We start from the raw sequence: 21319 nt of genomic DNA on the forward strand, positions 1-21319 counted from the left end.
ATTCCGGGTGCTTAGCTGGAAGCGCGTCGCCTCAGCTAGTGTGTAGGTGGGTGAACACTGTTGGAAAATTGAGCAATTACATACGCCATATCAGTCACCTGAAGGAGCACTCGGGAGTAGCCCATGTAGCGGGAATATAGTTTTTTAGGCCCGGTGAGATAGGCACCACAGGAGGACAAGGTAGCCTGGAAGGACGTGGACTTTCCAATGACGGCAGTCATAAACCAGCTGCTCATTTGTTTGTTCCGAGGAGAGATGGGTGCTGGCAAATTGGTGCATGAGCTAGCTCCGCTTGCATGCAGTGACATGTGCATACTGTGTTGTTGATGCGCGAGCAGGCAGTACGGATGTGTCCAGGCCCTAGGACAATGTAGTGTGCATGGGGAACAAAAGATAAAATGGTACAAAGACAGCGGTGTCGCAGTGGCAAACGTAACATAAGGTGGGGCGATTTCCCAATCGCTTTTGTCGGCTCAGGCCTTTGCAAATGTAAAGACCCCAGGGGGTCTGCGCCTGGTCCCATGCTGTTTGGCTCATTATGTATCACTGGAGTTCTACTGCCTTGAAGACCAGAACTGTTGTCGTTAGGCCTGGAAAATTTAGAACTTCCCTGGATCCTACAGGAGCCCCACAACCGTGCTTAGAGGCAAACCTCTTTTGGCACTTTACTTTTGTGAAAGCCGTATAAAGGAGAGTATGCCGGTCAATGTACGGTCGAGGCGTTCAGTCGGTCGATTCGAGGAGTGATAGGAGGTGTGTTCAGCTTGTATTAGTTGGAACATGAGCGGAGGACTGTTTTCGGCAGAAACTAGCGCCCTTAATCAGTAAATAATTGTCACATGAAGTACCATGCTGAAGGAAGTCCTCTCGCACAGGAAAACTTTTACCATTTCTATTAATACATTGAAAAGACTTTTGCGCGAAAATTTCATTGTGTAGTTGTAGTTGGGTTCACAGTTACTGTGATTTCTATAATGTTTACTTTCTTTTCGAGTGACTTTTCTGTAACGACTGCTTTTGAGTTGAATGAACTATATTTAATTTATGTTCGTCATACTTACTTTTTGTACATTATTGATTATAAATGTCTCTCCTGATGGATTCTGCACAGGGTTTTGTTGAAACAGATTTTATTTTGCTCAAATATTGGCACAAGTGTTGTGCACAAGTTCAAACATCATGTTGAATTGTTTTCAATCTAAGTGGTTTGTATGTGTTTCTTCCTTAGTTTATGATTTGGTTATTCGCAGTGCATCGCTATCGACTTTGTGATGGGGTCAGGGGACGCAGCCAGGTACCGGTTTTATACCTTTTGTTCCCGGCCCTTAGTTTTCTGTACTGAGAACTAAAATGTTAATAAACTCAACTCTATAGTTAGCGCATGTTATGGCGAATGGGTTGGTGTAGCGTACCTGGCTCAGTGACAGTGACCATCAACTTATCATCTAAGCAGGACGTCGGAAAGGTATGAGCAGGTTGAAACCAATGCGATATAAAGGTTCGAGCAAATGTCAGTAGGCTGAAGCGCACAAGCTGGTGACGCAAATCACAGGAAACAACATAGCCTCATGCGTTGTGGCACAAACTGGTTCTTAAAAAAGAGCTGTGCACCTGTTTGTGCGTACTCTACACACCAAGACAGCCAGCAGTTGGCAGGTATTTTCTCAAGACGCCTAAGCAAAGCCACTAGGGCAAAAGAAGCAGCATCTCAGGCCCATCAGAGTGGATATTACGGCAGTAGTTCTGTCTAGCAAATCGTAGGGAGGAATTGGTTTCTGAGTCAAGGTCTGCAATTAGCGATTGTAATGAGAGATCACGGCGCTGTTCGTGGGTTATATTGAGAAGTTCCGGTGTGAGGAAGAGAAACTAAATAATGTCCCCCTCATTGCAATCGGGCGGTACAGGGTGAAGGTCAAGCAGCCTAAGTCGTGGTGGTATATGTGACGGTGAGCGAATACTCTTGCAAACATACGGCCCGGTGCCAAGTCAGCCCGTAGTGTCCTTTTTTTTCTCTTTAGCGAAGAAAGCCAGAAGAGCACAATTGTTGGTCAGGACTGGGAAATGCCAACTGAACAGAAAACGGTGAAAATTGACAGCAGCCTGAGCAAGCGCTGAACTCTCACATTCATTGATGTAAAATAAATACTTCCGCTCAGCAGGTAGCATAGTAATGACGAGCTCATGGTTCTGCCATTTTTTGGCTAGGACAGCAGCAGCACTGTGTCCGCAGGCGTGGATGAGAACTTGAGTTGTGCCTGATGCATCGAAATTGAAAAAAATTGATGGCAAGTTGATGGATTGATGGATTGATTTTTTTTTTCTCATACACCTCAAATCTTCCAAATAGGCACAGTGCATTACTGGTAATAACTCCTACTATGATGGCACAGCATTTGAAGTGCTATTGTTGCTATGCATAACATTGCAACCTAAATCCCAATGCATCGAAACCACATATAAGTGGTCTTTATTTGCAAAGATTCTTATTATTGCTATTGAGTTGCAAGAAAAATTCTTAAAGTGGAAACTTCAAAGCTTCAGTTTTGTGCATGCATAAAAAGCCCCTGCATGCAAATGTCAGAGTTGCCTGTTCTGTTGTTTCATGAGACTTTCTGCATTGCAAGTGCAGTAATTGCTTTTGTGCTATTTATGTGACTTTTCCTATATAAACGCGTTTATTGGTCACCTGCATTAGGTTCTCAGTATTTTTTACAGGGCACTAGGTTCTCAAGTGAATGCGACTTTGCTGTGGGGCCTTACACTGTGCATAGCAAATCTATCCTGCGTGCAAGACTTGTTGGGTATATGCTAACTGGTTGTGAACCTAGCCTAGAAGCTCATACATCCAAAACAAGGTGACGCACAAGAACATAGCAGCGTCTCCAGATATGGTGGTGATATACAGGCACTTTACCTGACTTTATTAAGTGACAGAATATGAGCTCACTAGTGCTAACTGCGAGATGCTTTTCTGACTTTCGAGTGTTCGGATACCTCTAACTGTCCCTTTTGTAGGTCATTTCTCTTCAGCACATACCATCTTTGTGCGCTCTGTTCCGTACTAGCTTGCCCAGATACAATGTAGACTAGGTCCAGGAAATGAAGCTAGCTTAATTAGTAGTAGTAGTAATAGTAGCACAGCAATATTTAGACTTTCTAGTGACAAGTCATTTGTACGTTCTCATGAAATGGATTGAGCAGTTAACCGTACACATCTTTAATTTTGTTTTTTGTCGCACTATGGCACATTGCTCTGTTCATTTTTGCAAGCATGGGAGTGTGTAAACAATCGCTAGGAGGCAGTGGCCCCAATTTCCTGGAGCCATGTTTCTGGACATCTAATATAAAGTCAGCATTTTAGTTTTGTTGTAAGTTTAGATGTTGCAAGTATAGCAGCATGAAAGCTACTTCTCTGTTAAAAGCATACTTGAGTGCAAAGCAATAAGTTCTGACTTTTCCCCAAATTTGCTGCCTTTTTGACATGCTGGATCCATGTTTTTTGCTTTCTATGGCTAATATTCACATTTCCACTCTTCAGTGAGAAATGCAAGAAAGACTTAAAGCAGATGTTTTGACTTTTCCACATGCTTGATTTATTTTCACACATCTTCTGACAGTGGACGCCTCTTTAAATCTCAAGAGTGTTGGCTTTGCACTCTTTTGTATCTTGTTTGTAGCAACTAGCTGAATTGTTGTTTTCAATGTATATAAGAGCTTTCCGACTGGATGTAGCCCCTTGAATCCAGTCAGCTGAGTGCAAGTACCTGAATTCTTCAGCAAACACTGGAATGACCCAGTTCTACTGCTGTCCACATTCACCTTTGGTATCCCCAGTCTCATGAAACACTGCAGTCATTACCCTTTTTGGTCTTGCTTCCGGATTTGTGCCGTGCGTCCTCAGCTTGTCGCAGTTCCAGTTGTGTTGATGTGGGAAGTCTTCAAGAGATATGTATGGATTGTGGTAAGAGTATGTCTGGGGTGTATTTCTTTTCTTTTTTTTTTTCAGATTGTAAGCGGATCTTCTGAGATTTCCGACAAAGTGCCAAACACCACTTCATCATTCAAATTACTTCCAGCCAGGACATTGTCACTTCCTTCCTTTTACACTGCAGGCGAAACTGTTTCACTGTGTCTTGGAATTTCCTGTTGTGCATAGGCACATTCACATATTTGAGCAGAAGTGCTACATGATGCTTACCAGCTTGCTAGTATTCCTATGGATTTGCCTTGGATATCCTTATCTTGTTTTCACAGCTCCTGTTCTCCTCCAGCTGTTTCATACTTTGCCTTACCAGCAATAGTGTTCCCGAGGTGCAGTGTTTGCCAAGATGGTGGTTGCATTTGCCCAGAAAGGGTTTTTTCATAACTGTATCAGTGTTTTTAAAGGTATTACAGCTACACAATGCACCTGGATTCTACAATAGCCCTGCTCGAAGCGTGAAAATTGCTTACCAGATTGAATTCTTTTTTTTTCATGGCACTTTACTGTCAACTAGATGTGACCCTTCTATGGGCCTGTATTGTGCTTGGCATGGCTCACAGGGGACGTATTCAACAGGCGAGTTGTATCACGGTGTATATAAACTAGTAGTGAAGCTTGCCTAAAATGTCATAGTACATCTGAAACGCACCTCGAGCCTTACAGGTTTCTCTTGGTCGAAGCAGTTAACCTGGGCAATTGTGACGTTTTAGAAAACTGAATTTATGAGTGCTAACATTTTAGGCAAGGATTGCGAAATAGTTTCCCAAGTTCACTTTTCAACGTCGTGTTTTCTGTCTTGTATATTGTTTTTTCTTTAGCACATTCTATCTCTCTGCCCTCTCAGCTGCCAATATGTTGTTTTCCCAATATGCCAATGTTGCCAATATTTTGTTTAGACTAGGTCTGCCTGTCGCTGTTTGCAAATGAACTTGACCTAAGAGTAGGAGCAGCAGGAGTGATAGCAATAATAGTGTTAATCTCTCTTCATCTGGGTGTGCTTGTAGTATTCAATTACCAGTTAAGTAGAGCTGCATGTGACATTGTTTTTATTGCACACATAATGCATTACTCTGTTAATTTTTGCAGGCATTCAAGCTAATATGAGAAAAGCAAAGAAAAACGTTTTGCGGCAAAATATGCCTCAAGGCAACTACTCTGCCTGACAGTTGTTGTCTAAAACCGCATATTTTGGCAATTTTAACTTGTAATGAATGTGGGCACAGTGGGCCACCTCAAGATTTTGCTAATGGTACCTCGGTTGGTGTTTGTGTGATTGAGTGGCAACTGGGCTTTGGGCGAATGTTCCTGTTAGACATGCACATAAATGCACATAGACAAAAGCGAGTTCAAGCTTCGTGATTGCGGTTCATAAAATATGCTATGGTATTGCACTTCCATACCATTTGAAGTCTTTCCCCACAGCAATATATGAGATGAAGTCTCCTGAAACGAGCCTGTGTTTATGCTGTGCTGCATGAAGAAATGATTTGCCTTGTTGCTGTTATATTTCCAGAAATATGGCTGTCTTGCCACTTTATTATGATTGTTCTTTTTGCATCATATGTGCACTCTGAACATTAATGAGAGTCTGTGTATGAGTGGCCGCCGTGGTGGCTAGTGATTATGGTGCTCAGCTGCTGACCTGAAAGACGACTTCGATGGAGGCGAAATTTTAGAGGTCCGTGTACTGTGCGATATCAGTGCACGTTAAAGAACCCCAGGTGATCGAAATTTCTGGAGCCCTTCACTACTATGTCCCTCATAGCCTGAGTCGCCTTGGGACGTTGAACACCCATAAACCAAACAAGTGTATGAGTGTCAGGTGTGTAAACAGATCGAGGGTGGTGAGGACCCAAACTCTTTGACATGAGGTATGTGCGGGGTTCGATCCAGTGTTGCTGGGTGCCCACCAGTGATGCGAAAGGTGCAAACTTTCCTCTGACCTAGTGCTCAGGTTATCTGTGGTGAAATGCTTGGAAAAGGGGCCTTTGACCCCACCTTGGATAAGTGCAGACACTCTGTGCCATGGCGCACTTTGGTCGTGGCTACCCTTGATTCATAAGAATCCATCATGATCATCATGAATTCAAAGCAGGTTTGATAAGCGCCTTGCTTAGTCCTTTCTAAAATTCTTGACATGCCCAGTAGCCAATAACATTTCTCAATAATAAGCAAAAGTGAGACGGATGCAGAAAATATCCAGTTTACATCACTGCATGCTTTGCAAATGGAAGTGACAAGTAAGACTGCTGCCTTGTATCTTTTGGTACTCCATCCCATTTTAAATGTGAAGAGTGTTGGATTTTCACTTTTTGCGTCTTGTATGTATACTGGGTATCAAAAGAAATTGTTTGGCAAATCAGAGTCGTTTTAGGTTGATGCAGTCCCTGGAAGCAAATCTACACTGCTCAAGTATCTGAATCCTGCAAAAAGCAGCTGAGTGATCCAGTTTGTTTGGTGTCTGACTATATCTGTGATATCAGAGTCTCCATGAAAACACTTGTTGAAGGCTCCTTTCTTTCTGCAACATTCTGCATTCGCATCGTCCAACCTTCGCTTGTCACAATGTTGCTTGTTATGCAAATGAAGGCTGGAAAAGAAAGTACATGTATAAGGACACTTTTGTTGGGTTTTATGGGGTTTAACATCCCAATGTGACTCGGGCTATGAGGGATGCCGTAGTGCAGGGCTTGGGATAATTTCGACCACCTTGGCTTCTTTAACGTGCCCTGACATCATACAGTACACAAGCCTGTAGCATTTCAGCTCTAATGAAATGTGACCACTGAGTGTGAAATTGAACCAGCATGTTTCAGGTTGGCAGTCGAGCATCATAACCACTGATCCACAGCGGCAGCTTTGAATAGAGATGGAGAGCTTCGGCTGAAGATAATTTTTCTTTTATTTTTTTTTCAGGTCATAAGCCTTTCTTCTGGTATCTTCAATGAAGTTCAAGTCCCATCATATTATTGACTGCTTTTGTGCAAATTATTTTGCTTGCTTTGTTCACACTGCTGTGCAACATGTTCGCTGATGGGCATTGTCTTATCCAAATTTGTTGTAATAATCTGCGGCTGATTAATTTTGTACTTCAAGTTTTGATGTCAGGCTTTGGCATTTCTCCACTATTTATAAATTTTGCCCCACATATTTAACTTTACTTTCACCAGAGCAAATGCTCTCCTCCCATCTCGCACCTTCTCTACAGGTAGGATTGCAGCTTTGAGTCAAGGTATTCCTCAGATGCACGATGTACTTTTTGCACATTTTCACGAAGATAGTTGCACATGCTCAGAGCACCTTTTGTGATGACCAAACTGACATTGTTAACGGATGCAATAGGTGGTAGGAAGATTGTAGAACTGTGATAATCATGTGGGTAGCATCGGTGCATTGTCAGGTGTCTCAGTGCTGCAGCGTTGAAACCACACTTTTCATGTGCATGTCATGTTTTTAGGGTCCGTGTCTGAGATTGTCTGAACTTTGGTGGTCTTATTTCTTTGATGAGTTTTGAGCAGTGCTATATTGAATATATCCAATTTGTGGATTTAAAACAATAACATGAGCAAGAAAAAAGCCCGACACAGGGCACAGCTTGAGTTGTCCATTTTTTTTTCTGTTCTATGTATCTCCAGTACCGTGGTGTTGCATTCTAAATAGTTTGGACGACAAATATGGTTAACCAGGTGTCCCCAAAATCTGGCTTATGAGCACTGAGGGGTGTGATTGTGTCAGGAAGCCCCATAATATATGCCGCTGTTTAGACATCGTGCTATGCCGTGCTTTGCCGTTGAAACTCATGGAATCAAATTTTCTTGCACAGATGTGAAGTGTGATATTGAGGCAGCCTTCTGCACATGGTCTTACGTGTAAACAACCATGATTATTAGAACTGCTTTAAACTCTCTGGTAAATTTTAATTTGTGTGAAGTTGTGTATTATTTCGCATCTTTATTTCTTTGCCAAAGTTTTTGCTGTTTCTGAGTTGATTATATGGGCCCCATGATTTTTTTTAAGTTGTGTAAGTGGCGTGTCGTTTAATATTTGCATCGTAAAGTCGATCTCCAACAAATGTAATGGGGGAAAAATCGGAGTGGTCCCCTTGCTCCATGAAAATTCATCTAGGGGATGTTTTTCATATTTTTACCTTTTTTTGTGAGCTCAAATTACAGAAAATACAAAGATAGGACAAACGGTGCTAAAGTCATACAGAGGCTCAGAATATTTGTAGCTCTACATATGCAACTACTTTTGTAGTGGCATGCTGGTAATGACCTTCTGTATGCTGGATGTTATCTGCGTGCCAGCTAGGAAGGGAAGAATCTTTTGTGTCAGGTCTAAGCTTTATTTAACTTTGACTTGCTGACTTTGGCACCCAATGTGTCAACAACATAAGAGTGACTGATTAGAGGCACCTTTGTCATTTATTTCTCCTTCTTAAAGGTGGCAACAGTGTAGAACTGTGGAGTGAGGCATATCCCTCACATTTTGGTTAACTTTTTTTTTTCTTAACGCAGGCTCTGTCACTGATGGCAAATCCAGCTCGCCAACACAAGAAAAATCGCAAGGAAGGCGACAGTTCCTGTGCCAAGATTGTGGTTATGCTACAACTTTCCGCGCAAACTTCAAGCGCCACCAGAGGACACACACTGGGGAGCGGCCCTTTGAATGCAGACATTGCGGCAAGAGCTTCGCAGTGAAGATGACCCTGGTAGACCACATTTACACCCACACAGGCGAGAAGCCGCACCAATGCCAGCTGTGTCCCATGGTCTTCGCAAGGAGGTCGGACCTAAAGAGGCACGTGCAAAAAAAACACTAGAATTGAAAACTGCTCCTTCCTCACTTTTGCTTGCAAACGTTAGCGTGTAGGTAGCAAGTATCATGAACAGAATAGCCATGCAAAAATGTCCACTATTTTATAAAGCCCTAGCGTGCTATTTTGCAAGCTTTCACTGGTGACCTAAAGTGAAGTTTGTCCATCCACGTGCCTTCCGACAAAGACTATGCTGTGTTACGGTCTGCCATATTGACAAGGAGCATGTTTGATTTCGAGTTGAACGATTGCGAACACTTCTGGCTCTGTGCTCATAAAAATCGGAATGGCATGAGGAAAATGATTAGTCACAGATAAGTGGGGTTGTGTAGTAAAATTTCGTTTTACTTACTATAGAGGTGCTGTGCAACCCAGCTCTTGTGTGTTTCCTGCAGCAAAGCATTTTCTAGGCTGCCTAAGAAAGCCAGAACAGAATATTGTATGGACTTTGAATGTTCGTTTTTGTGAAATTTGCACATGAGGCATCATAAAGGTTCTTTTTTCGCTTTTCTATTAAGGCTTTGGAACTTCAAAATTTGTGTTGGGCAGGTGAAAACAGGAAGAAAATTTTTGTCTGGAGATTATGTATTACCTTGATGCAAAGTTTTAGGCTACTGTGAATGAAAGACAGTTTCTTTGATCTTTGAGTTCTTTTTTTTTAAGTGTTTTCCCTGTTAGATGCTTTGCAACATATAAGAAGAATTTTATTTATCATTTATGCTGTGTGTTCTTTCCGGGTTGAAATAAAGCTGCACTATTGCTGGCATGTTTTCACACTCTGGAGAAAGTAGTTGTTATTGCTGGGCTCTTTCATCTTCCGCTCCCTCCTAAGCCCAATACCAACAATTCTATTAGTTGTCATGGCAGTAGTACAAATAATAGTACTTCAAGTAATTAACAGTATTTGTGAGTGCTCAGAATGCGCATGTAAAATGCATTGAGCAGTTAAGCACAGTAGCTCATGCACTGAAGCGTGGGTCAGAAGTTTTAAGTAAACACTGCTTGAAGACATCTATTTTTTTATCATGATACAGTTGAAGTTAAGAGCATGTAAAACATTTCTTTTAGGTTCAGATGTATACTTGGACACAGTGAAGCACTAAAGCATTTTGTGTGAATCTCATTAGCCTGGCACTGAATGATTCTTTCCTTATGACCATAAGTATGGGGACACCTAGCAACAATGTGCACAAACTTGTTTGGTACCATGGTATGGTCTACCTTTTCTTAATTATAACAATGCTGTCATATTATTTTGCCTTTCTTCCCTACAGCTATATGGTGCTGCAGTAAGTACTTATGTCTGCCTGCACCGTGGTGCTGCCACCTCGAGCACGAACGTAATCTACTTGTTTATTTTCATAATGGTGCAGAGTTCCTTGGAATGACTTTCTCTCTATTGTTCTGTCTTTAAAGCATTTTTTTTGTTTTTGTTATTACTGGTGTCATTGTTATAAGTAGTGGTGTGACTGTTTTAACAGTTGTATTGGCTTTTTCCTTTTTCTTTTCCTGACATTGTACTTGTACAGGTAGCAAGCTTGGTCACAGCCATGTGTGTCCAGTGGACATCGGTAAAGCCAGATGTAAAGCAGGATGTGAAAGCCCACAAGAAGTGAGCTGTTTCAGTATCACTTTTACCTGAAGGCATTCGCATGCAAGCGAAGAAGAGAATACCGTAAAAACAGCATTTATGCTAATGCATCTGCTCCTCCATAAAGCTCCTGCTCATTCTGCTAGCTTTCAGTGATGCACTTGTGTCCAACCTTCATGCATTGTGCTGATTGGCCAGCTTAGTTGCGGGGTCTTTTTTAATGGGGCAGTGCATGGTTTGTGTGGGTATAAATTGTATATGAAAGCACCAAGAGAGTTTGTGGTAACTTCACTGCATGTTGGGATTGTCATTTGAAAGCGTCTGAGCTTTTTAACCTCAGTTATGTGCTTCACAGTTCATCATCCTTGGCTGGTATCTACACAGTGCGTTCTTGGTATTCATGGTGACCTCAGCGATCAAAAGTCAGCTGTATTACATAACTACTTGCATAGTGCTGTGTGCCTTACCACCTAGTGCTTCAGGGTTGTGGTTTGCATAGTGTAGGTATGTCTCTTTGTGAGAAAGGTTATTAGACCATCCTAGGGAGTTTGCCAGGTCGTTCTCCTCTATTTCAATGGTTTGTTTAAAGAACAGTGGCTGCAAAGCCTTCAGTTACTGTATTCATGTTGTGAGAACAAGAAATGAACTACACTAATTTGGGTAATGGATGATGTTGGCTCTGGGAGGCCAATGGTGTTCTTTATAACGCTTGATGTGTTTTGTAGTGCATCAACGTATGTAAGACTCTATTTTACAGCTTATTCGTATTGTGGGCAGTGGAGCAGAAGGAATGAGGGTATGCTGACGAGTATCAGATGTGTGTACCGTTTTTGCCCGATTGCAGGTTGACCTGTTTTTTTTTTTGAAAATGTGAAGTGGGGAGGTCGACTTACAATCGATACCAAAGCGTGCTATCATAAATAAAGGCGAGACAAACGAGATACCAGGGATGCTACAGCGTGGTTGCATTTTTTCTGTAGGGCTCTGTCGCATATCTCTCTTGGTGCTGGCCTTGAGCAGCTGCTTTGTCAATGCGCAGAACCAGCAGCCTGCCCAAGCGCGGTGGCGATGGCAGCTGTGGATAAGTGGCGGACTGGTACTTCTTGCCCTCCTCGTGTGTGGCTGCAGACTGCGGCTACTGATAAGCTGTGGCGGCCCAATAGCGCTGTTGTGTTCTGCTCTTAAAAAAGACATCTCAGCGTCCTCGAAGTTTTTTTTTTACTTTAACTGCGCACTCGGCGCTCAAGGGAGTCTCGATAGTTGTTGAAAGGGCTGCTGTTCTAGTTGCGGGAGCACGGCCACCACTGTGCTGCCACTCGGAACGGCAGTGGTGTCAGGGAGTGTTGGTAGCTGACGGAAGAGCCGACACTCGTCACGAGTAGTTTCTCTTTGGATGTGACATATTTGATGACCGCCCGCCCACCATGTTTTACCACTTTTTAACGTAGTGCTTCGTCAGTCGTTGTTTGTGCTCTGGGCCCGGTAAGAGTTCGGCACTTGTTCATGGCTATATTCAAGATGATTGTCATGATTTACGCTGAAGAAAAGAACTGCGCTGCGGGGAGCACGGTTTACATCTCGGAACGGGTGATAAAGGTGTGGCAGCTACAGCAAGGCAAAATTTTCAGCTGTTCCACGTGATTTCGTGATGTTGCTATATGTGAAGTGCGGAATTTCGCTGGACGATGACGTTAGAATGATATGCTATGGGACCGCAGCAGTGATCACGGTGACAGTGCTAGTGAGGATGATGGCGTAAGGGTGGATGAGTAGTCCAGTAACTAATACGTTTTAGTTTTGGAATGGCACACGGGCATGCTTGCGCGTAGCAGCCGATAGCGTCTAAGGTGGCCAGGTAATGCTATCACATTCTGCTATTAAAGGGGAATCCTAGGGGACCTGTAAGTTTTTTTTTTCCTGATATGAGATAAGGGGGGTTGACTTGCATTCGAGTCGACTTACAATCGTGTAAATACGGTAGTTTGCTTTGGAGCACAGGAAAGCAGTAGTCTGGTGGATGCCCCTCACATCGTGCTCGTAGCTTGCACTCCTCTGCGAACAGGTTGTGACATCGAGTAAAAAAGAGAAAAAGTTGTAATGTGGAAGCTTCAATTTTCTGCTTACATAAATAGTCCCTGCATGCAAATGTCTGAGTTGCCTACTCTGTTTCATGAAACTTTCTGACTGTGCAAGTGCAGAAATTGCTTTTGTGCTATTTGTGTGACTTTTCCTACTGTCCTACCATAAACGCCTTTATTGGTAACCTGCATTAGGTTCTCAGTTTTTTTCACAGGGCACTAGGTTCTCAACTTGATGCGACTTTGCTGTGGGCCTTTTTTCATCTTCCCACTGTGCATAGAAAGTCTGTCCTGCATGTGAGACTCATCGGGTATATGCTGACTGCTTGTGAACCTAGCCTAGAAGCTTCCATATCCAAAGCAAGGTGGCTCACAGGAACATACCAACGTCTCCTGGTATGGTGGAGATATATACAGGCACTTCATCTGACTTTATTAAATGACGAAAAATGATCTCACTAGTGCTAACAGTGAGATGCTTTTCTGACTTTCGAATGTTCGGATACCTCTAATTGTCCTTTTTGTAGATCATTTCTCTTCAGCACATGCCATCTTTCTGCACTCTGTGCTGTACCAGCTTGCGCAGATACAACGTAAACTAGGTCCAGCTTCTATTGTTTGGAAATAAAGCGATAGCTTAATTAGTAGTAGTAGTAATAGTAGTATAGCTATAATAAGTGGTTCTAGGGACAGGTCATTTGTACGTTCTCGTGGATTGGATTGAGCAGTTAACCGTGCCCATCTTTTATTTTAAGGCGGAAGCCTTTCATGCCTCATCGTTGTAAACTGGAGTTGTCAGCAGAAATGTCACGCTTTTCAATTGGTCGATATGGTCAAAATGGAAAGCAGCAAAACCGCTCTTCCGCCTTATCGCACTTTAGGTCAACAAAGTGCCCATCTGAATTTTTTTTACGCATTCATGACGAATTGCTCTGTTCATTTTTGCAAGCATGGGAGCTTCGATTTAGATCAATATTTGACTGGGTAAACAATTGCAGGGAGGCAATGGCCCCAATTTCCTGAAGCCATGTTTCTGGACATCTAATATTCACTCAGAATTTTAGTTTTGTTGTAAGTTTAGATGTTGCAAATATCGCAGCATGAAAGCTACTTCTTTGTTAAAAGCGTACTTGAGTGCAAAGCAATAAGTTCTGACTTTTCCCCAAAATTGCTGCCTTTTTTGACATGCTAGATTAATGTCTTTTGCTATCGATGCCTAATATTCACTTTTCCTCTCTTCAGTGAGAAACGCAAGAAAGACTTAAAGCAGATGTTTTGAATCTTCCCCATGCTTGATTTCTGATTTTCACACGTCTTCTGACAGTGGATGCCTCTTTAAATCTCAAAAGTGTTGGCTTTGCACTCTTTTGTATCTTGTTTGTAGCAACTAGCTGAATTGTTGTTTTGAATGTATATAAGAGCTTTCCGACTGGATGTAGCCCCTTGAATCCAGTCAGCTGAGTGCAAGTACCTGAATTCTTCTGCAAGCACTGGAATGACCCAGTTCCACTGCTGTCCACATTCACCTTTGGTATCCCTAGTCTCATGAAACACTGCAGTCATTACCCTTTTTGGTCTTGCTTCCAGATTTGCGCCGTGCGTTCTCAGCTTGTCGCAGTTCCAGTTGTGTTGATGTGGGAAGTCTTAAACAGAAATGCATGAATTGTGGTAAGAATATGTCTGAGGTATATTTTCTTTTCTTTTTTTTTAGGTTGTAAGCGGATCTTCTGAGATTTCTGACAAAGTGCGAAACACCACTCCATAAATCAAATTACTTCGGGCCAGGACATTGTCACTTCCTTCCTTTTACGCTGCAGGCAAAACTGTTTCACTGTGTCTTGGCATTTGCTGTTGTGCATAGGAACATTCACAAATTTGAGCAGGAGTGCTACATGATGCTTACCAGCTTGCTATTATTCCTATGGATTTACCTTGGATATCCTTATCTTGATTTCACAGCTCCTGTTCTCCTCTAGCTGTTTCATATTTTTCCTTACCAGCGGTAGTGTTCCCAGGGTGGAGTGATTGCCAAGATGGTGGTTGCATTTGCCCAGAAAAAGTTTTGTGATAATTGTATCAGTGTTTTTTACAGGTATTGCAGCTACACAATGCACCTTGACTCTAGAATAGCCCTGCTCGAAGCATGAAAATTGCTCACCTGATCGAATTTTGTTTTTTGCATGGCACTTTACTATGAATTGGATGTGACATTGCTATTGGCCTGTATTGTGCTTGGGATGGCTCACAGAGAACGTGTTCCACAGGCGAGTTGTATCACGGTGTATATAAACTGGTAGTGAAGCGTGCCTTAAATGTCAGAGTACTTGTGAAACGCACCTCAAGCCTTACCACTTTCTTTTGGTAGAAGCAGTTAACCTAGGGAATTGTGACGTTTTAGGAAACTGAATTTATGAGTGCTAACATTTTGGGCATGGATTGCGAAATACTTTCCCAAGTTCACTTTTCAACGTCGTGTTTTCTGTCCTGTAGTTTGTTTTTTTCTTTAGTACATTCCATCTCTCTTCCCTCTCAGTTGCCAATATGTTGTTTAGCCAATATGCCACTATTGCCAATATTTTGTTTACACTAGGTCTGGCTGCCACTGTTTGCAAGTGAACCTGACCTAAGAGTAATATTAGCAGCGGTGATAGCAGTAATAGTAATAATCTCTGTTCATCTGGATGTGCTTGTGGTATGCAGTTACCAGTTAAGTAGAGGTGCACATGACATTCTGTTTTTTTGCACACATGATGCATTACTCTCTTTGTTTTCGCAGGCATTCAAGCTAACATGAGAAAAGCAAACGAAGTTTTGCAGCAAAATATGCCTCAAGGCAACTAACTACTCTGGCTGACAGTTGTAGTCTAAAATGGCATATTTGTCAATTTTACTTTGTAATGAATGTGAGCAGAGTGGGCCGCTTCAAGATTTTGCTAATGGTACCTCGGTTGGTGTTTGTGTGATTGAGTGGCAACTGGGCTTTGGGCGAATGTTCCTGTAAGACATGCACATAAATGCACATAGACAAAAGTGAGTTCAAGCTTCGTGATTGCGGTTCATAAAATATATGCTATGGTATTGCACTTCCATAGCATTTGAAGTCTTTCCCCACAGCAATATATGAGATGAAGTCTCCTGAAACGAGCCTGTGTTTATGCTGTGCTGCGTGAAGAAATGATTTGCCTTGTTGCTGTTAAATTTCCAGAAATATGGCTGTCTTGCCACTTTATTATGATTGTTCTTTTTGCATCATATGTGCACTCTGAACATTAATGAGAGTCTGTGTATGAGTGGCCCGCCGTGGTGGCTTAGTGGTTATGGTGCTCGGCTGCTGACCCGAAAGACGAGAGTTCGATCCCGGCCGCGGCAGTCGAATTTCGATGGAGGCGAAATTTTAGAGGTCCGTGTACTGTGCGATATCAGTGCACGTTAAAGAACCCCAGGCGGTCGAAATTTCTGGAGCCCTTCACTACTACGTCCCTCATAGCCTGAGTCGCCTTGGGACGTTGAACACCCATAAACCAAACGAGTGTATGAGTGTCAGGTGTGTAAACAGTTCGAGGGTGGTGAGGACCCAAACTCTTTGACGTGAGGTATGCGCAGGGTTCGATCGAGTGTTGCTGGGTGCCCACCAGTGATGCGAAAGCTGCAAACTTTCCTCTGACCTAGTGCTCCAGTTATCTGTGGTGAAATGCTTGGAAAATGGGCCTCTGACCCCACCTTGGATAAGTGCAGATACTCTGTGCCACGGCACACTTTGGTTGTGCCTACCCTTGATCCATAAGAATCCATCATGATCATCATGAATTCAAAGCAAGTTTGATAAGCGCCTTGTTTAGTCCTTTCTAAAATTCTTGACATGCCCAGTAGCCAATATCATTTCTCAATAGTAAGCAAAAGTGAGACGGATGCAGAAAATATTCAGTTTACATCACTGCATGCTTTGCAAATGGAAGTGACAAGTAAGACTGCAGCCTTGTATATTTTGGTACTGCATCCCATTTTAAATGTGAAGAGTGTTGGATTTTCACTGTTTGCATCTTGTATGTATACTGGTTATTAAGAGAAATTGTTTGGCAAATCAAAGTTGTTTTAGGTTGATGCAGTCCCTGGAAGCAAATCTACACTGCTCAAGTATCTGAATCCTGCAAAAAGCAGCTGAGAGATCCAGTTCGTTTGGTGTCTGAACGCATCTGTGATAACCAACCTGTATGAAAGCACTAGCTGAAGGCTCCTTTCTTTCTGCAGCATTCGCATCAGCCAACCTTCACTTTTCACGATAGCACTTGTTGTGCAAATGAAGGCTGGAAAGAAAGTACATGTATATGGACACTTTTGCTGGGTTTTATGGGGTTTAACATCCCAATGTGACTCGGGCTATGAGGGATGCTGTAGTGCAGGGCTTGGGATAATTTCGACCACCTTGGCTTCTTTCAAGTGCCCTGACATCATACAGTGCACAAGCCTGTAGCATTTCAGCTCTAATGAAATGTGACTGAGTGTGAAATTGAACCAGCATGTTTCAGGTTGGCAGTCGAGCATCATAACCACTGATCCACAGCGGCAGCTTTGAATAGAGATGGAGAGCTTTGGCTGAAAATAATTTTTCTTTTCTTTATTTTTTTTTTTCAGGTCGTAAGCCTTTCTTCTGGTATCTTCAGTGAAGTTCAAGTCCCATCATATTATTGACTGCTTTTGTGCAAATTATTTTGCTTGCTTTGTTCACACTGCTGTGCAACATGTTCGCTGATGGGCATTGTCTTATCCAAATTTGTTGTAATAATCTGCGGCTGATTAATTTTGTACTTCAAGTTTTGATGTCAGGCTTTGGCATTTCTCCACTATTTATAAATTTTGCCCCACATATTTAACTTTACTTTCACCAGAGCAGATGCTCTCCTCCCATCTCGCACCTTCCCTACAGGTAGGATTTCAGCTTTGTGTCAAGGTATTCCTGAGATGCACGATGTACTTTTTGCACATTTTCACGAAGATAGTTGCACATGCTCAGAGCACCTTTTGTGATGACCAAACTGACATTGTTAACGGATGCAATAGGTGGTAGGAAGATTGTAGAAATGTGATAATCAAGTGGATAGCGTCGGTGCATTGTCAGGTGTCTCAGTGCTGCAGCGTTGAAACCACACTTTTCATGTGCATGTCATGTTTTTAGGGTGCTTGTCTGAGATTGTCTGCACTTTGGTGGTCTTATTTCTTTCATGTGTTTTGAGCAGCGATATACTAAATATATGCAATCTGTGGATTTAGAACAATAAAATGAGCAAGAAAAAAGCCCGACACAGGGCACACCTTGAGTTGTCCATTTTTTTTTCTGTTCTATGTGTCTCCAGTACCGTGGTGTTGCATTCTAAATAGTTTGGACGACAAAGATGGTTAACAAGGTGTCCCCAATATCTGGCTTATGAGCACTGAGGGGTGTGATTGTGTCAGGAGGCCCGTAATATATGCCGCTGTTCAGACATCTTGCTATGCCGTGCTTTGCCGTTGAAACTCATGGAATCGAATTTTCTTGCACAGATGTGAAGTGTGATATTGAGGCAGCCTTCTCCACATGGTCTTATGTGTAAACAACCATGATTATTAGAACTGCTTTAAACTTTCTGATAAATTTTAATTTGTGTGAAGTTGTGTATTATTTCGCATCTTTATTTCTTTGCCAAAGTTTTTGCTGTTTTTGAGTTGATTATATGGGCCCCATGGTTTTTTTTAAGTCGTGCAAGTGGCGTGTCGTTTAATATTTGCATCGTAAAGTCGATCTCCAACAAATGTAATGGGGGAAAAATCAGAGTGGTCCCCTTGCTCCATGAAAATTCATCTAGTGGCTGTTTTTCATATTTTTACCTTTTTTGTGAGCTCAAATTACAGAAAATACAAAGATAGGACAAATGGTGCTAAAGTCATACACAGGCTCAGAATATTTGTAGCTCTACATATGCAACCACTTTTGTAGTGGCACGCTGTTACTGACCTTCTGTATGCTGGATGTTATCTGCGTGCCAGCTTGGAAGGGAAGAATGTTTTGTGTCAAGTCTAAGCTTTATTTAACTTTGACTTGCTGACTTTGGCACCCAATGTGTCAACAACATGATTAAAGGCACAGTGACTGATTAAAGGCACCTTTGTCATTTATTTCTCCTTCTTGAAGGTGGCACCAGTGTAGAACTATGGAGGAAGGCATATCCCTCGCATTTTGGTAAACTTTTTTTTTCTTAATGCAGGCTCAGTCACTGATGGCAAATCCAGGTCACCAACACAAGAAAAATCGGGAGGAAGGCGACAGTTCCTGTGCCAAGATTGTGGTTATGCTACAACTGTCATCACAAACTTCAAAAGCCACCAGAGGACACACACTGCGGAGCGGCCCTTAGAATGCAGACATTGCGGCAAGAGCTTCGCATTGAAGAAGAACCTGGTGGACCACATTTACACGCATACGGGCGAGAAGCCACACAAATGCACGCATTGCAGCAAAAGATTCACGCAGAAGGGCGGCCTGATTGTGCACCTCCGTACTCACACAGGCGAGAAACCGTTCACTTGCAGTTATTGTCCCCAAAGCTTCACTCAGCAGAGCCACCTAGTAGAGCACCTTCGCACCCACACAGGAGAGAGACCATACAAGTGCACCCATTGCAGCAAGAGTTTCAAAGTGAAGTCTGCACTGGTAAACCACCTTCGCATCCACACAGGCGAGAAGCCGCACCAATGCCAGCTGTGTCCCATGGTCTTCGCAAGGAGGTCGGACCTAAAGAGGCACGTACAAAAAAAACACTAGAATTGAAAACTGCTTCATCCTCACTTTTCCTCTCGGACGTTAGCGTGTCGGTAGCAAGTATCATGAACAGCATAACCATGCAAAAGTGTCCACTATTCTATAAAGCCCTAGCGTGTTATTTTGCAAGCTTTCACTGGGGACCTAAAGTGAAGTTAAGGTTGTCCATCAACGTGCTTTCTAAGAAAGATTGTGCTGTGTTGCGATCTGCCATATTCACAGGGAACATGTTTGATTTCGGGTTGAACGATTGCAAACACGTCTGGTTCTCTGCTCATAAAAATCGGAACGGCATGAGGAATGTGCTCTAGTCACAGATAAGTGGGGTTGTGTAGTAAAACTTCATTTTACTTACTATAAGGGTGCTGTGTGCAACCCAGCTCATGTGTGGTTCCTGCAGCAAAGCATTTTCTAGGCTGCCTAAGAAAGCCAGAACAGAATATTGTTCGCACTTTGAATGTTCATTTGTGTGAAATTTGCACATGAGACATCATAATAATTCCTTTTTCATCCAAGAGTGGTCTTGCTATTAGAGCGTTGGGACTTTAAAATTTGTGTTGGGTGTGTGCAAACATGAAGTGAATTTTTGTCTTGAGATGATGCATTATCTTGATGCAAAGTTTTATGCTACTGTGAAACTAAGACACTGTTTCTTTGAGTTCCTTTTTTAAGTATTTTGCCTGTTACATGCTTTGCAGCATATGAGAAGAATTTTGTTTGTTATTTATGCTGTGTGTTCTTTCCAGGTTGAAATAAAGCTGCAGTTTTGCTGGCATGGTTTCACACTATGGAGAAAGTAGTTATTGCTGGGCTATTTCATCTTACGCTGCCTCCTAAGCCCAGTACTAACAATTCTATTAGTAGTTGTAGCAGTAGTAGTACCTTAAGTAATTAACAGTATTTGTGAATGCTCAGAAAGCGCATGTAAAATGCATTGACCAATTGACCCTTTCACTGCCAGGTTTGTTTACTCAGCTGCACACGCCGTGCCGGGTTTTTTTTCGTGTTAGTTTCCTGGAAATTTTTTGCTAGTAACGCACTAAAATGCTCTGCAGGGCATGTCGGCATGTTTATTGAGGATAATCTTATAGATATTAGTTGTACTGAATCAAATCTTCCAGCACCAATCATGCCTGTCGGATTTCCTCTTACGCGGATTTTTCGGTGGAAAGGGGACTTCATTGCTGACATCACTCGACAAGGCACTTAGGTGGGCTCCTTCCTTGTTTTCATTATCATTGGACTCTGAATTCACAAGCAGTTTTGAATTTCTTCGTCCGTCAAAGCGCGGACGAGTGTGACACATTGCCTCACATGGCTCCTGTACGGAAACCAAATCGAAGCGACTTAGATGTGGAAACATGCCCGCTATCTGTTGTGTAAAATTTACCCTACAAGATCTATGAGTTTATAGCGTCTCTCCATAGATGGCGCTGCCTGTTTGCATCGTTTTTTTTTTACACAAGTATTATCGGGAGCGGCAGGGGGTGAGTTAAAAAGCCAAATCGAGTTAGCTCAGGACAGGCAGGGGGTGTGCATATGTGGTAGCCCGAGTTATATCGAGAGTGGCGGTGAAGGGTTAAGCACAGTAGCTCATGCATTAAAGCGAGGGTTAAAAGTTTTGAATAGGGACTGCGTGATGACATCTATATTTTTAATCGTGACTCAGTTAAAGTTAAGAGCATGTAAAACATTTCTTTTACCTTTAGATCTATACTTGGGCACTGTGAAGCACTAAAGAATTTTGTACAAATTGCATTAGCCTGCCACTGAATGAGTCTTTCCTTATGACCATAAGCATTGGGACACCTAGCAACAATGTGCACAAACTTGTTTGGAACCATGGTATGGTCTTCCTTTTAACTATGCTCGCATCGTATTTTGCATTTCTTCCCTACAGCCGTATGACGATGCATTAAGTACTAGTGCCTGTCTGCACTGCTGGTGCTGCCACCTCTCGAGCACGAATGTAACCCATTCTGCAATTCTTCAATTTTCTGCACACATAAAAATCCCCTGCATGCAAATGTCAGAGTTGCCTATTCTGTTTCATGAACCT

The 21319-nt window shown here is 42.4% G+C and overlaps 1 protein-coding gene across 1 annotated transcript in view; it reads left to right on the forward strand.

The window, feature by feature from the left end:
- The window catches only part of LOC149336684 (uncharacterized), a 61972-nt gene extending 42498 nt beyond the window's left edge, over positions 1-19474 (forward strand). Inside the window, exon 6 of the mRNA XM_089554206.1 lies at positions 18707-19474. Within this exon, the coding sequence (XP_089410332.1) occupies positions 18707-19263 (557 nt within the window). The 3' untranslated portion in view covers positions 19264-19474. The remainder of the gene's footprint in view (positions 1-18706) is intronic.
- Positions 19475-21319: the final 1845 nt, after the last annotated feature.

The sequence above is a fragment of the Amblyomma mixtum genome, chromosome 7, assembly GCF_055824585.1.
Source record: "Amblyomma mixtum isolate Tamu chromosome 7, ASM5582458v1, whole genome shotgun sequence".
Taxonomy (NCBI): domain Eukaryota; kingdom Metazoa; phylum Arthropoda; class Arachnida; order Ixodida; family Ixodidae; genus Amblyomma; species Amblyomma mixtum.